The sequence below is a fragment of the Mauremys reevesii genome, linkage group 24, assembly GCF_016161935.1.
Source record: "Mauremys reevesii isolate NIE-2019 linkage group 24, ASM1616193v1, whole genome shotgun sequence".
NCBI lineage: Eukaryota > Metazoa > Chordata > Testudines > Geoemydidae > Mauremys > Mauremys reevesii.
The window spans coordinates 20,960,547-20,975,588 of record NC_052646.1 but is presented as its reverse complement, the minus strand read 5'-3'; the positions used below and the strand labels follow the sequence as shown (position 1 = coordinate 20,975,588).

Here is a 15,042-nt window from a genome sequence, read left to right as displayed (position 1 = left end):
CCCCCAGCAGGGGGCGGCAGGGACACACACACACACAGAGCAGGGCTCAGCAGGGACACACACACACACAGAGCAGGGCTCAGCAGGGACACACACACACACACACACACACACACACACAGAGCAGGGCTCAGCAGGGACACACACACACACACACAGAGCAGGGCTCAGCAGGGACACACACACACACACACACACACACAGAGCAGGGCTCAGCACCCCCAGCAGGGGGCGGCAGGGACACACACACACACACACACACAGCAGGGGGCAGCAGGGACAGACACACACACACACACAGAGCAGGGCTCAGCAGGGACACACACACACACACACACACAGAGCCGGGCTAGCCCCCACCAGCCGGGGGCGGCAGGGACACACACACACACAGAGCAGGGCTCAGCAGGGACACACACACACACACACACAGAGCAGGGCTCAGCCCCCCCAGCAGGGGGCGGCAGGGACACACACACACACACACACACACAGAGCAGGGCTCGGCCCCCAGCAGGGGGCGGCAGGGACACACACACACACAGAGCAGGGCTCAGCAGGGACACACACACACACACACAGACACAGAGCAGGGCTCAGCCCCCCCAGCAGGGCTCAGCAGGGACACACACACACACACACACACAGAGCAGGGCTCAGCAGGGACACACACACACACACACACACACACACAGAGCAGGGCTCAGCAGGGACACACACACACACACACACACACACACACAGAGCAGGGCTCAGGCCCCCCAGCAGGGGGCGGCAGGGACACACACACACACACACTGGAAGTGGGCGGAGCTTTCAGCTACAAGCAGATTTTGCGGCAGGCCCGGCAGTGCCCGCGCCCGGCTCTGCAGCACAGAGGCCCTGGTGCACATTCGGGGAGCTCTGGCCAAAGCAGTTCCAGTTAAATGCCCAGACTCCGCCCCGCCCCCGCTCCGGAGTGGGGTCCTGCCGTCTGACACCCCGCAGAGGCCCTGCCTGTCTCACCGACACACGGGCTGTTCGAACTCGGGGGGGGAAATGGCGTCTGAGGAAGAGCTCAGAGCTCGCTCAGAAGGAGGGGCCCCGGGTGACTGGATCCCGGGGTGTCAGGCCGGTCACGGGGAGAATCTCCCGGGCACCTGAGGGCTCCGTGAGCGGGTGGAGAAGGCAGAACGAGAACTGCCGGCTGGGAGCGACAGCCAGACACGTTCCAGCTGGAAACAAGGCCAATCTAGTTAACCGGGTGGGTGATTAGCCGCGGGAACACGCTCCCCAGGGAGGTGCTGGATCGTTGCAGGACCCCACAGCCAGACCGGCTGCTGTTCAGAAAGCTGCTGCTGCCCCTCGGGGCCCGGGGGGGTTGCCGATACTTGGGCTTTGCAGGGTGTTTCCAGGAGAAGGAGAAATCGAAGCCACGAGTCAGGTCTGTTCTTGGGCGCGATCCTGTGTCTGTACAACGAACGCCCACCCAGGTCTGCTGCCCGGGCCGCAGTGGAGACGGACAATAGTGGGCAGTTTCCTTGCTCAGACATCCCTCGCGTGCCTCTCCAGCCGGCTCTGTGCCCAAGAAGCCGTCCCTTTGCTTCCCGCTCGGGGTCACGCTAGCTCCCCATTGCTTTTCTCCCTTTCTCCTGGATCTTCTGCACTAAACACCCACAGACCCATCAGCCCAAATCTCAGCCGCTGCCTGTGCAACCAGGGGAACTACCTGGCTTTAATTTTAGCTCTAGCCTCTGCCTGTGGCCCAGTGCCTTGGACAGTGGCTTCTGTAATTTCTGGCAATCTCACTCCATGAAGGGGCTTAATTGCTCCTTCCATTTAGCCTCTGATTGTAGGATCTTCTCCATGTCGATATCTGTCAGTGTGCGAGGGGGAGCTAATGCTGCAAAGCCTCATGGGACAGCTGCGTGGTTCCACAGAGGAGAGAAATAGCCCCTCCGGCTCTGTGTTTTCTGAGATTTGCAGGTGGAGGGAGATTGACCGCGATCGACTCAGGAGCTGTCGCTAATACAGACACTGGGACAGGCTGCTCCAGCTCATGCAAAGCTGTTTAATTCCTACCCGGGCTGCAGGGCGCAGAGTCTCCCGGCGCAGGGAGATACAGGTGCCGGAGCTTGTAGCCACCTGCCGGCCCCGCCCGTTACAGACGGGGGGGATAATGACCCAGCTCTCAGCATGCTGAGCCGGGGAAAGGAGACATCCCCACAGCTGCCTCGCCCTAGACACCCGGCAGCCCCGTTACAGCACCGGCGGGGGCGGGGGGGAGCCCTGGGAGTGGGGCTGCATTTACACGGCCATAGGGGCATTCAGGGAAATTGGAGCCGGTCGCTGGAGATCCTCGTGTTAACACTGTGCGTGTAGACAGCACCAGCTGCTCAGCACCTAACACACAAACAACCCTTCGTCCTCCGCACCCAGAGGGAAGGTCCCATTTCACAGAGGGGAAACTGAGGCACGGAACAGTGATGTGATTGGCACAAAGGTTCACAGAATTACACTGCAGGAGATGGGGACAGAACCCAGGCGTCCTGGCTCCCAGCCCACCCGCTCTGACCACTAGACCTGCTCCCCTCCCAGAGCTGGGGACAGAACCCAGGCGCCCTGTGATTTACTTTTTGCAGACAGCTCCGGGCCCTGTGTTAGCAGCTGTGGGATGTGGCAGGTCACAGGAATTAGTCAGCAGAAGCTTTCGATTGTGCAGAGAAGCAGCGTTTGTGGGACTTGCCGCCGGGGGGGGGGACCCCACAGGGGTTCGGCTACTTTGGTGTCGGGGTTTTACTCGGGTTACTCGTCCCCTTCCTCTGCTGGTGCCTGGATGTCAGATAACCTGACACGTTGGCGACGGCTCTCAGCCCCTCCCTGATGGTGCCCAAAATGCCTGACAGAGATTCAGTCCTGTTGGCGGAGCTGATTTCCCGCCGGAGGCCTGAGATCTCGTCCTCCATCAGCCTGGCTTTCTCCGCGAAGCCCTTCTGCATCATGGCCTCCTGCTCCTTCAGCTTGCTCTGCAGCGCCCGCTCCGCCTCCTCCCGGGCACTGGCCAGCTCCTCCGCCACCTTGGCCTCCAGCTGCTTCACGTTCTCCTGGTGGCTGCGCTCCTGGTCCTTCATCAGCTGCTCCGCCTGCAACCGCTTCTCCTCCTCTGTCTTCCACTGCTGCTCCAGCATCTCAGCCTTCTGCTTCTCCTCTTTGGGGGGGGACAGAAAGGGGGAAATAGAGGCACAACCCCTCCCCCAACCGCCTGGAGCAGCCCCCGGGCACCACACAAATCCGCATGAGACAGGGGCGGATAACTAGGGAGCCAGCCCCTGACACCAGCATCTCAGCATGGGACCCACCTACCCACGGCTCGAAGGGCAGTTTGGATGGGGCCCCACAGAGCCCTGGGGAAAGGGGGAGTGGGGGGCATTCAGAGCACCTGCATGGGAGGAGGGGCAGGGTGCACCCAGGGAGTTTGCTGCAGGGGGGGGATGCAGGGAGCTCCTGGTGGGTGCAGTGAGTTTGGCCGACAGACGCTCTGCAGCGTGTGACCCTGGTATTATTTGCAGTCTGCATGGCCATAGCACCCACAAGCCCCAGTCCCGGCCCAGGGCCCCATGGTGCCAGGCGCTGCACAGACACGCTGCAGCGACGGAAACTGGTTCTGCTGCAAAGCAAAGGGGGCAGGGGCTTGTTTGTGGGGTCTCACCGGCCACGTGCTTCTCCGCCTCAGTCAGCAGGTTGTCGGCCTTCAGCACGGCCTCCGCCTCGGCCTTCTTACTGGCCAGGAACTGCCCCAGAGCCTCCTCCGCCTGGGACCAGAGATGGCCAAGGGCTGGGTTATTCATGAGCTCCAATCAATATGCTAATGAGCCCCCCCTCCTTTCTCAGGGGCGTGTGCCTCCCAGGGGACTTTATTCCGCCTCAGGGCAAAATGTTCCCCCCATGAAGACGGAAGGTCGCAGGGGCCGGAGTCAGGGGTGGGGAGATGGGAGCTGAGCTGCAGCACAGGGGCTGATCCCGCCTCTCTGCGGCCTCATCCTCTCGGGGGAGGAAAATCAGCACTTTGGAGGGGGCTTCCCAACATTGCGCCAGAGCCCCGGGGTAGAAAGCAAGCGACCGGGTCGAGAGGAGCTGCCTGCCCGCAAGGCCGACGCTGTCACCCGCTGGGGAACGTGGGGTGTTTCTCTATGAGATCTGCTCTCGTTCAAACAGGAATCACTTTGGGGACGTCCTACGCCCTGTGCTGTGCAGGGGGTCGGACCCGCTGATCACAGGGTCCCTCGTGGGCTGAGAATCGATGAACCTATGATGCATGTGGCGTCATTTCACCCAGGGCCCCGTTGCTGTTCATACAGGGCCTGATCTGAAGCCCAGTCAATGGAAAGATCCGGACTGGGCCCAGGCAGAGCAGGACGGGATCCTGGGGGGAATTCGCCCACAGCACCATCCTGCTCGGAAAAGCAGCTCCATGACTGAGGGTCTTTGTGGGACTTTTCCAGCTCCACAAACTCCCCACATGAGATCAGGGTCCAGCTGGGGCATCGCCAGGGGCCACAGTGACTCTGCAGGTCACGGTCAGACCCCGGTTACCCCACGGCCTTTCCCTGCCGTTGCCCCTCTGCTTTGTCCTCAGCCAAGCGGGGAAGCCTGACTCGGCCGCTGGGGTTTAGGCACCAGCTCTGCGGGCGAGGGACGAGCCGGAGCGGAATCCGGCTCCTCCTCCCGGAGCTGCACTGGCTCCTGGAGCTGCCAGGCCGAGCCGGGGGGGCTAATTTCAGACACTCACCTTGACCCCTTTGTTGGACTTGGCCCGGTAATTCTCCACCACCTGGCTCTGGTCCCTGTCGTAGGCCTGGTACCCGCCGGGCTGGGAGTAAATCCCGGCGCTGAGTTTCTGCTGCATGGCGGCCGAGAGCTCCTCCAGCAGGACGCGGCAGGTCTGCTCCGAAACGGCCTCGTTTTCTGCTAGGACGTTTGCGTATCGCTCCATGATCCCGACCTGGGCACGGAAAGGGAGAAACCCCGTCGCAGAGCAATGGCTGGGGCTGGATTGCGCTGCCCTCCTGCCTCCCCTGGCTGACGCCTGCGCCCGACTGTGGGTCACTGGCCACGCGGGGAACGGGAGAGCCGAAGGCTCACGGGCCACTCAGCGGATCAGCGGGTCAAAGGGTCACTGGCCACTCGGGGGATCAGCGGGTCAAAGGGTCACTGGCCACTCGGGGGAACAGAGGCCAATGAGCCACTGGCCAATCAGGGGAACAGAGGCCAATGGTCCACTGGCCAATCAGGGGTTAGGAGGGTCACAGATTCATTGACCAATCAGGTCACCGGGGGATTGGTCGGTCCCTGGAGCAGGGACCAGGTTTCGGTCGAGTTTCCGTACAGCACCTGGCACAAAGGGGCCCTGACCCACCACTGGTGCCCAGGGGGCTCCCTGCAGTGCAGATCCACCCCAGCAACGCTCTCCTTGCTGCTGGGCCCGGCCCGGGACGCCCCCACCTACCACCAGCTGCTTCTGGAAGCCCTGCTCCTCGTCCTTGAAGGAGCGCTGCATGAAGAGCCGCAGGGCGTCCTCCTCGCACGTCCTGTGCGCCGCCGAGAGCTCGCCCAGCTCCGCCGGCAGCCGCAGCCCCCCCATCCCGGCCGCGTAGTGAGCCAGCGCCTCCCTGAGGGCCGCCTCGTTCTCGATGGTGGCCATGGCGGTCACCGCGTTGTCCAGGCAGGGCACCTGCCCGCTGCGGATGGTGCCCACGTAGCTCTGCACTAAGGAGCTGAACCCTGGGCAAGGGACGGGGGAGGGTTAAGAGCTGGGGGGAGGACACTGTACATTTGTACAGCACCTGGCACCCCGGGGACTCCGCTGGGGAGCGTGTCCCAGATTCTCCTTTGCGCCGACCCCCAGGGGATAGGGGTTATTCCGGTAGCAGACACAGAGCTCCTGCTTTTAGCTCTGCAGACCCCAGTCCAACGGGGCTCGTCTGGGATTCGAACTGTCAGAGGCTCGGAGCGAGCATCCTCTGAGCAGAGCCAGGGCTCCGGAGCCGGGCCCGGGACGAGCTCCTCTCCATGGTGGGTTGGCCCAGTGGGGGCACCTGTCACACCTGCCCGCCGGTGGGTAATGCCAGCAGGGCCCCCTGGGGCCTTTCTCCAGAGCTGGGACCGGGCTGGAGCTGTTTTACCCACATATTGCCAAGGCAGGTGTGCGTTGTCCATGCAAATCTGAAGCTGGGCGGCACCCAGGATCCCTGAATGCAGGACGACCCCCCGCTTCCACCCCTGCTACGAGCACCCAGCAAAGCCATCGGCCTGCGTCTCCCCCGAGCAGCCACAGGGCTGACGTACTTCGCCCATTGACCGGAATCCCTCCTTTGACCGTCTTGACGTTGGAGCACTGGAAGACGTAGTCACAGAACCGGCGGGTCTGCTCCAGGAACTGCGGGTCCAGGGCGCTGGTGGGCAGCGAATCCAGCTGGCCCATCTCCTGCCGCGACGCCGGCTGGACAAACACGAAGCACTTGCGGGTGGGGAAGAAATTGCGGATGCACTGCCGCGGCAGGTTGTAGTCCACCACCTTCTTGTTGATTCCTGGAGAGCCAAGGAGAAGCAGGAGGCTACACCCAGCACTGGGCTAATAACAGACTTTTGGGTCGTTGGCAGCTTCCAAACATCACAGAAAAATTTGGCTGAGGTCAGGTGAAAAACGAGAAGTTTTGGAAAACTGAAAAGCTGAGAAAACCCGACTTTGGAGCTGAAGGAAACCTGGTGTTTTGATTAGGGCCATTTTTAAACACGTCTGGAGTCGGGACACTGAATAAAGTCAAATGGAGATTTTGGACCCAAAAGTTGTTTAAAACCAAAAGAAAAAAAATCCAGATTTTTGGATGTTTTATTATTTATTTTCTTCCCAAGTCAACAAACCCAACCGGACCCTGCAACATGGCGCCTTAATCCGCAGGGTTCACCAAACCCAGACGGGCGGCTGTGACTACGCCTCGCAAGCAGGGCCTGAATGAATTGTCCCCCGACAGCTAGCGGGGAGCGGGAGAGACGTCAGGAGCAAACTGTATTTCCATGAACACACCTGCCCTGCCTAGGTATCCAGCCCAGCAGTGGTGCTGGGTTACAAATCCCTTTGGTGGTGACTGCAGGGAGGGGAAATGCTACCAGTGTTGTGTGAATAAAGGGGAGCAGAACTGTGCTTACCCTGCCCCCAAAGAGGGGTCGCCCTAGGCTGAGAGAACCTCGTTAAGCCAGGGGCTCAAATGCTGGAGGCCTGTGCCCGTAAGAGGAGTGGGGATGGGGGTTCTAGCCAAGGGGTCTGGACTCTTCCTACCGTTCCCTGGCCTGGTTTAACCCGTTCCTCCCCCCTGTTCAAAGACACCTGTGCGGTACCCGGCCGCGGCTGCAGAGCTCCCAGATAACACTGTCCCGCGTGGGCCCGGCCAGGGAACGGTCAGAGCTATAGTCCCCGTGTCCCCCCCGTCTGTCTGGGCCGCACGTCGCTTACACCGTCGGCTCATGGGGGCAGGGCCTGTATCTTTGCTCTGCTTGTGCAGCCCTGGGCTCCTGGGCCACGACTGGGCCTGAGCCTCAGTGGCAGAGGCGGGACGCCGGGGTAGATGGGCCCATGGGCCTGATCTCGGGGGCGGGGAGGAGGCAGGATACCAGGGGGGATGGGCCCCTCCTGCACACAGCTGACCCCAGCTCACCTTTCCTCAGGGCCAGCGCGTGCTCCAGGTACTCGTCCTCCGCCACCAGCTGCCCCTCGATCCTCAGCTCCAGCGTGAAATCCCGCACGGCCCAGACGAAGCTGGGGAAGAAGCGGACGAACTCGGTGTCCTCCTCCGCGTCGTCCCCTCCCTGCGCCTTCACCTTGATGTGCTCCGTCAGCTCCGACACGAAGCTGGGCCGGGGGCTGAGGCCTCAAACTGGGGCCAGGCCTGGGGGCTACCAGCCAGCGTGGGACTGAATGGGGGGAGCCCAGCCCCAAATCCCCACGGGCCACCCCCCAGGAGCCCCAGCGCTAGGCCCCCCCCAGGGACCATTCCCCAGGAGCCCCGGCCCCACGTCCCCCAGGGGCCACCCCCCAGCACCCCAGCCCCACATCCCCAGGGGCCACCCCCAGCACCCCAGCCCCACGTCCCCAGGGGCCACCCCAGCACCCCCCGCCCCACGTCCCCATGGCCACCCCCATAGCCCCCAGCCCCACGTCCCCAGGGCCACCCCAGGAGCCTCTAATCCACATCCCCCAGGGGCCACCCCCCAGCACCCCAGCCCCACATCCCCAGGGACCACCCCTCAGCACCCCCAGCCCCACGTCCCCCAGGGACCACACCCATAGCCCCCAGCCCCACATCCCCTAGGGACCATTCCCCAGGAGCCCCGGCCCCACGTCCCCCCTGGCCACCCCCCGGCGAGGATACTGCAGCTGCTCCATGGCGTACTGGTCGATGGTCCCTTTGCTGTTGTAGACCAGGGTGCTGCTGAGCAGCACGGCCAGCGCGAAGATCCACACGTCGTTCTTGGTGTCGCCCTGGGCAGCGAGGGGGGGTTGGAGCTGAAGCACGAGCCGGGTGCCCAGCACAGGGCGAGCGGGGGCTGCTCCGGGGCCGAGCGCACCAGCCGCCCCTGCTAGCGCCGGCCTGATCCCCAACGGGGGTCTCCAGTGGGAGCAGGGAGGGGACCTCCCCTCTGGCCTGGCCTGAAGGCGACACGCTGGACGTGTGCCCAGTTTGGGGCCGGCCACCCCCACGCCCGGTTCTGGGGCCGGCCACCCCCGCGCCCGGTTCTGGGGCCGGCCACCCCCACGCCCGGTTCTGGGGCCGGCCACCCCCACGCCCACTGCTGGGCCCGGCCACCCCCCCGCCCAGTTCTGGGGCCGGCCACCCCCACGCCCGGTTCTGGGGCCGGCCACCCCCACGCCCAGTTCTGGGGCCCAGCCACCCCCGCGCCCAGTTCTGGGGCCCAGCCACCCCTGCGCCCAGTTCTGGGCCCGGCCAACCCCACCCCCAGTTCTGGCCCCGCCCACCCCCGCACCCCGATCTGGGCCCGGCCACCCCCGCACCCAGTTCTGGGGCCGGCCACCCCCACGCCCGGTTCTGGGGCCGGCCACCCCCGCACCCAGTTCTGGGGCTGGCCACCCCCACGCCCAGTGCTGGGCCCGGCCACCCCCACGCCCAGTGCTGGGGCCGGCCATCCCCACGCCCAGTTCTGGGCCCGGCCACCCCCGCGCCCGCTTCTGGGGCCGGCCACCCCCACACCTGCTTCTGGGCCCAGCCACCCCCACGCCCAGTTCTGGGGCCGGCCACCCCCACGCCCAGTTCTGGGGCCGGCCACCCCCGCGCCCGCTTCTGGGGCCGGCCACCCCCACGCCCACCCAGAGCGAGCAAGGCCAGGCCTCCTGCTGCTCAGCTGGGCCCAGGGCAGGCTCTGGGGTCGGCATTGGCACCCTCTGGCACAGGGGCCGACGGCAGCGCGCGAGCTGATTGTCAGCGGCACTCGCACTGCCCAGGTCCTGGCCCGCGGGCCGGGGGCTCTGCATTTTAATTCAATTTTAAATGAAGCTTCTTAAACATTTTGAACCCTTCTGTACTTTGCAGACACCACTGGTTTGGTTCTGCGTTACAGCCGTATAGAAAGAGCCCTTCCAAAGCCGCTCACGGGTCGGACCGGCCGCGGCACCTTAGATCAGGGGGACTCCGTGCAGGCTCGGCCCAGCGCGTGGGAAAGGGGCCGACCCTGCTCGGGAGTGACCTGGTCCCCGTCTGTCCCGGGGAGCAGAGTCGCGTGGGCTCCTCACTCGAGCAGGGGGAAGGCGGGAGGGGGGGGGCGTGAGCCAGTGGCTGGGAGATGAAGTGCGGCAAATTCTTGCCCGGGGAGGGGCATGAGCCATGGATTCTCCATCCCCGGCAGTGTGGAAATGAAGGCGGCCGATCCTCTCGATCCCGTCCAGGTATTCCTGGGGGGCCGGAATCCAGCCAGTGTTATCCAGGGGGGCCAGGCTAGACGGTCACAGGGTCCCTCTGGCCTGGGGGGTCTCAGAATCTGCTCCCCAGGCAAGAGCCGCACGGCCCCTTCCCCCAGCCCCCCCCTCACCTTCTCCACGTCGCCCAGCCCCTCGGTGTCCAGCAGCACCAGGGTGTGGCCGGCCCGGCGCGGGTGGGGCAGGCACCACATCCAGATGCCCTTGGTGTGCGACTGCACCGTGGAGCCCAGCGAGAACCCTGGGGAGAGAGGAGACGGGTAGAGACCCAGCGCCCGGCCGCACCTGCCCCCTCGCTCCCGGCTCCAGCCCGGCGCCCACGGGAAGGGGGCTGGGGAACCTCTCACCTCTCTGCTTCCCGGCCAAGGAGTTCATGAGATAAGACTTGCCGGTGCGGTACAGCCCCACGATGGCCACCACCACCACGGGCTGGGCCACGCCGCGCAGGATCTCCAGTGCCGCGGGATTCACCTCCAGCTGCCCGTCGGCGCCGTTCCCCACCAGGCACACGGGCCCCTCCATGGCCACGGGCTACAGAGAGGGGGCAGCACAGAGAGCGTGGGAGGCGGTAACGCCGGCAGAGATAACACCGAGGAGCTGGCTCCGGTGCACAGTGCTGCTCGCCCAGGCACGACAGCTGGACTGGGGCCAAACGTTACAGGCCAATCATTTAGTCGCTAAAAAATGCCCTTTCAGGTGATCCGACCAGGACTCATCGATCACTCGTAATTCACCCACAATAATCGATTGTCAAGCACTGATCCAACGCCCTGTGCTGAATGAGGGGCTCGCCCGGGCTGGGGCGGGTTGAATATGGTGACGAAGTCGCTTAGATTGGATCTAGTGATGAACAGGCAGTGACGCCAGCAGCACACACAGAGGCTGGGAGAGACCTTCCCTGGCGTATTCGGACAGTCTATGTCCAGGCTGCAGGTGGGCTCGGCTCCCCAGGATTTCCTGGGGGTAATTATACCCTCGTGCCCCTTCCTGTACCCGGGGAACGTGACAGAGGGCTCCACAATCGTGACTGGTGTGGAGACAGTGACGAGGGAAGTGTTATTTCCCCCTTCACATGACACAAACCTGGGGTCACCCAATGAAATTAACAGGCTGCAGATTTAAAACAAACAGAAGGCAGCATTTCTTCACCCAGCGCCGCCAACCTGTGGAACTCCCTGCCGGGGGATGCTGTGAAGGCCAAAAGTATAACGGGGTTGAAAAAAGAATTAGTCAAGTTTCTGGAGGCCAGGTCCATCAATGGCTATGAGCCAAGCTGGTCAGAGATGCAACCTCACGCTCTGGGTGTCCCTAAACTTCAGAGTGCCAGAAGCTGGGACTGCACACCGGGGGCGGGATCACTGGATAATGGCCCTGTTCTGTTCATTCCCTCTGAAGCACTGGAGCCCCCACCCCACCCGGAGGAGCCCCGGGCCAGCCGCAGCCGCCCCTCCCCTCCCACACGGACTTGTTTGCTGTGCCCCATGCGGGTTCCGGGGCCGCCGAGGAGGCGGGATGTGCCTGCATGGGGCATAATAAACGCAAAACCTTCGTCACCAAACCCCGCAACCGGGGGTCAGCAGCAGCCGGGGGAGGCAGCGTCTCCCTGGCCTCTCATCTCACCACCCACGCTCCAGAGGTCACCTAGGCCGACGCCCTGCGCCGAGGCGGGAGGAAGCCCTGCCCCTGTCACTAGTGCCGTGGTCCCAGCCTCGGCTCCACGGCCCCCAAGGGGTCTGCACCTCCAGCCGAAAGTCCTGCCGGGGCCTGCAGCTGAACCCCCGAGGCGCAGAACAGTTTAGAGGGAAAATCTTTGGGTTGAAAGTCGAACCGTTTCCCTCTGACCTTTCCCGAATGAACCGTTTTGAGTTTGTTTTGAAATTTAGAACGAACCAAAAGGATTTAAAAAAAAACTAACAGGAAAAAATGAAGATAAAAGAATCGGAGGCCAAATAAAACATTTCAATTGACCCCGAATGAATCATTTTTCGTTTCTCCATTTGCCTCTGGCGTCGACCCGAACTGAGGCGGTTTTGTGATTTTCAGCCCCTGACCTGACAAATCAATTACTGGCTCGGCTCTGACACCAGCAGCTTTAATGCCCAATAGAGATTTGCAGCGCCACCTCCCGGCGCGTTCGCTGTGGGCCAGCGATTGACACCTGCCCGACGTCCCTTCTGCAGAGCGTTCCTGGGACATAGTTCTGCCCTTGTCCGTGGCAAACACCCACTTTCCACTTCTCAAGATGCTTCCTGCAGCGGGGCCCCACCCCCACGACCTACCGCATCACAAACCCCAGAGTTACACCGAGAATCGCCCCGTTATTCCATCTCAAACATTATTTCTGCTGTTTCTACCTCAGCCAGTTTCATTATCACTCATGACACTTTGCTCCTCTCGTCTGAGGGGCTGAAAGAATTTCACACGCAAACAATTCACCCTCCCAGCCCCCGGTGGGTTTGGGCTTCTCTCCAACACAGAGAGAAACGAAGGCCCCGGCGTCGGGAGTGGAATTGTTGAAGGTTCGTTACTGAGCTGGGGACAGAACTCTGGAATCTGGGCTCCCAGCCCCCCCGCTGCGCTAACCACAAGATCCAAGCCCCCTCCAGAGCTGGAAAAGGAACCCAGGAGTCCTGACTCCCAGCCCCACACCCCCAGCGTTAGCCCCAGTTCCCTTCCTAGCAAGTTGACATGAAACACGGATCCCTTTCCTCCCCTCCCTTTTCCTTCCAGCTCGTCCCACCCTTCCCATGACCAATCTCCATACGACCTACCAGGCTCTTCCACCGTTATGTCCCCGGCTCTCATGGCCCAGGCAGCTCAGGTTAAGAACGTAAAAGCAGCCAGACCGGGCCAGACCAATGGTCCACCTCGCCCAGTGTCCTGTCTTCTGACAGTGGCCCAAGCCAGAGCTTCAGGGGAACGTGCCCAGAACAGGGCAATATGGAGAGACCCACCCCCGTCTTCCCCTCCCGGCGTCTGGCCGTCAGAATCCAGGGTGGCCCCAAGCAGGGGCTCGTATCCCTGACCATGTTGGCTAATAGCCATGGATGGACCTGACTCTCCTCCAGGACCTTCCCTGCCTCTCCTCTAGCTTCTGTCCCACCAGCCTCGCTCTGCACGATAATGACAGACAGTCCGGCCCCCCACGTGCCCTGAAAAGGATCTTCAGCCATGAATCACGGTGTGCGGCTAAAGCCTGCTCTGCACAGAAGGGCTGCGCTGGCAAACCCTGCGGGTGAGGACGCGGCTTGTCCCCGCCAACGAGGGCTTGTACCCGGACAGCCGGGAACGTTTGCTGCTAGAGCCGCGTCCAGACGGGGACTTTGGCCGGCACAGCTCTGTCAGTAGGGGGGCGATTCCCCCCACGCTCTGACCTGATGTACCGACGCCAGCGTCACCAGCAAACCTCTCCAGGGTAAAGTCGTGCTGATAATGCCCTGGGCACAGTGGGACAAGCCGGAGGCCGAGCACTTACGTTCTTTAGCTGCCCAGTGTCTCTCTCGGCTGTAGGGAGAAGTCCCACGCGTTGCCGCTCTGCACTGTGGCTCCTCTCTCTGGGCTTGAGTGAAAAGCAAAAGCAAAAGCAGGTGGCATCCGATATACGGGGTGAGCTGGAGGGTGGGGGCCTTGTGCAGCCTGGCCCAGGGCCGCTGATTGGTTCCCTGCCTCCCCCAGGCGGCTGCTGCCTTGAACTTCCTTCTCCCGCTGACTTCTCAGGCAGCTCCTCGCTCTTAGCAAGTTCCAGCTTCCGAGGTGCCCAAAGCGGCCCGGGCCTCCCCTCGTGCGTGGAAAACGTCCTGGCCCACGGTCGGTGCCGCACTGGCCCGTCCTGCCACTCCAGCCTGGGGCGTAGCCGGCCGCGGCCCGGCCATGGCTTGGCCTCCCCCAGGCAGCAGCAGCTCCTGCTCCATGGGGAGGGGGCAGCCCGTGGCACCCGCCCCCCCGAACAGCTTCCTGTAGCGCCGCTGCCTTGCTCTTGCGAGCGCGGTGTGCAGCCTTCCCTGTCAAGCCGTCGCAAAACCACGAGCAGCGGAAATCCCCAGTGATGTTAAGTGTTCGCTTAAAGCCAGACGGGGGGGGGGGGATTCTGCCCCGGGGCAGATTGGCAGAGACCTGGGGGGGGGGTGTCACCTTCCTCTGCACTGGGGCCCGGGTCACTGGCAGGTTTGAACTCGTGTCCATGGTGGAGTCTCTGTCACTCTGTCTGTGACCCACGATTTGGGGCCGGCGGTGACTCAGCCGGAGGTGGGGGTCTGTTACTGGGGGGGTGGGGGAGGCTCTGGGCCCTGCGAGGTGCCGGGGGTCCGACGAGACGATCGTGCTGGGCCCGTCTGACCGGCCGGCAGTGCAAACAGCTCTGTGTCAAACAGAAACTGGGAGCGGCCAGGAGAGCAGCCGCCCTCCGTGTGACAGGAGCTGGTGCCGGGAAATCAGCATCGTTCCTGCACTGGGCCCGGGCTGCGTTTCACTCTAAGCTGCAGGGAACAGGCGCAGCACCAGCCCGGAAAGCACAGGTTAAACACGACCCTCCCCCACCCAGACCCCCCAGCGGGCTGAGCCCCTTCCCGCAGGGGTTTCACTGCCCTGGGCTCCCGGGTCACCCCGTCCACCCCTTTTAATACTGCGGAAAGAGCTTCTCAAATCCCCTGGGACCTCCTGCGTGTGCCAAGGTTGGTTACACATCAACCTCGGGTGCAGGGAGCTCCTCGGCCAATTCTTCGGCTACTCTTCCCTACCCGGCCCTGCCGATTTCGAGATGTGAGACTTTAGCATCTGGTATTTAGCAGAAAGCCGGGTACCGCTGCTAGAGCCGAATCCCTCGGCCACTTCCTTCCGATCCAGGGCAGGAACATCCACCAAACCCATCTGCCTTCGCCGGCTCCCTCGTGGGGCTTTTCCCAGCCGGGCCTGTAACGGCTGCGCCCGCGCTGGGATCTCGGTTAGTCCTGAGATGTGTGACAAGGGCTTGTGGTCCTGAACCCGACTGGCCAGGGGCTTTTCACTGGCGCCTGCAGTTCCCCGTATTAATGGTGTGAATTCCCTGGTCACACCCTGTGTAGCTTGTACCAGCTCAGCTC

At 63.1% G+C, this 15,042-nt stretch overlaps 1 protein-coding gene across 1 annotated transcript; it reads right to left on the bottom strand.

Moving 5' to 3' along the window:
• Positions 1–2,030: 2,030 nt before the first annotated feature.
• On the bottom strand, positions 2,031–13,921 carry LOC120390442 (guanylate-binding protein 1-like). The gene is made up of 10 exons (XM_039513125.1): positions 13,440–13,921; positions 10,312–10,495; positions 10,078–10,205; positions 8,406–8,515; positions 7,692–7,885; positions 6,325–6,567; positions 5,486–5,760; positions 4,769–4,981; positions 3,689–3,791; positions 2,031–3,187 (listed from the first exon to the last, which is right to left on the bottom strand). Exons 2-10 carry the CDS (start codon positions 10,484–10,486, stop codon positions 2,757–2,759), a joined length of 1,872 nt encoding a protein of 623 aa, XP_039369059.1. The 5' UTR covers positions 10,487–10,495; positions 13,440–13,921; the 3' UTR covers positions 2,031–2,756.
• Between the last annotated feature and the right edge of the window lie 1,121 nt (positions 13,922–15,042).

Excerpts from the sequence above, each read along its gene's own strand:
- LOC120390442 (XM_039513125.1), bottom strand. The coding sequence starts at position 10,486 with ATGGAGGGGCCCGTGTGCCTGGTGGGGAACGGCGCCGACGGGCAGCTG. Across the intron at positions 6,568-7,691 it reads CGCGCTGGCCCTGAGGAAAG|GAATCAACAAGAAGGTGGTG; the intron begins GTGAGCTGGGGT and ends TTGGCTCTCCAG. Across the intron at positions 3,792-4,768 it reads AGTCCAACAAAGGGGTCAAG|GCGGAGGAGGCTCTGGGGCA; the intron begins GTGAGTGTCTGA and ends CTCTGGTCCCAG.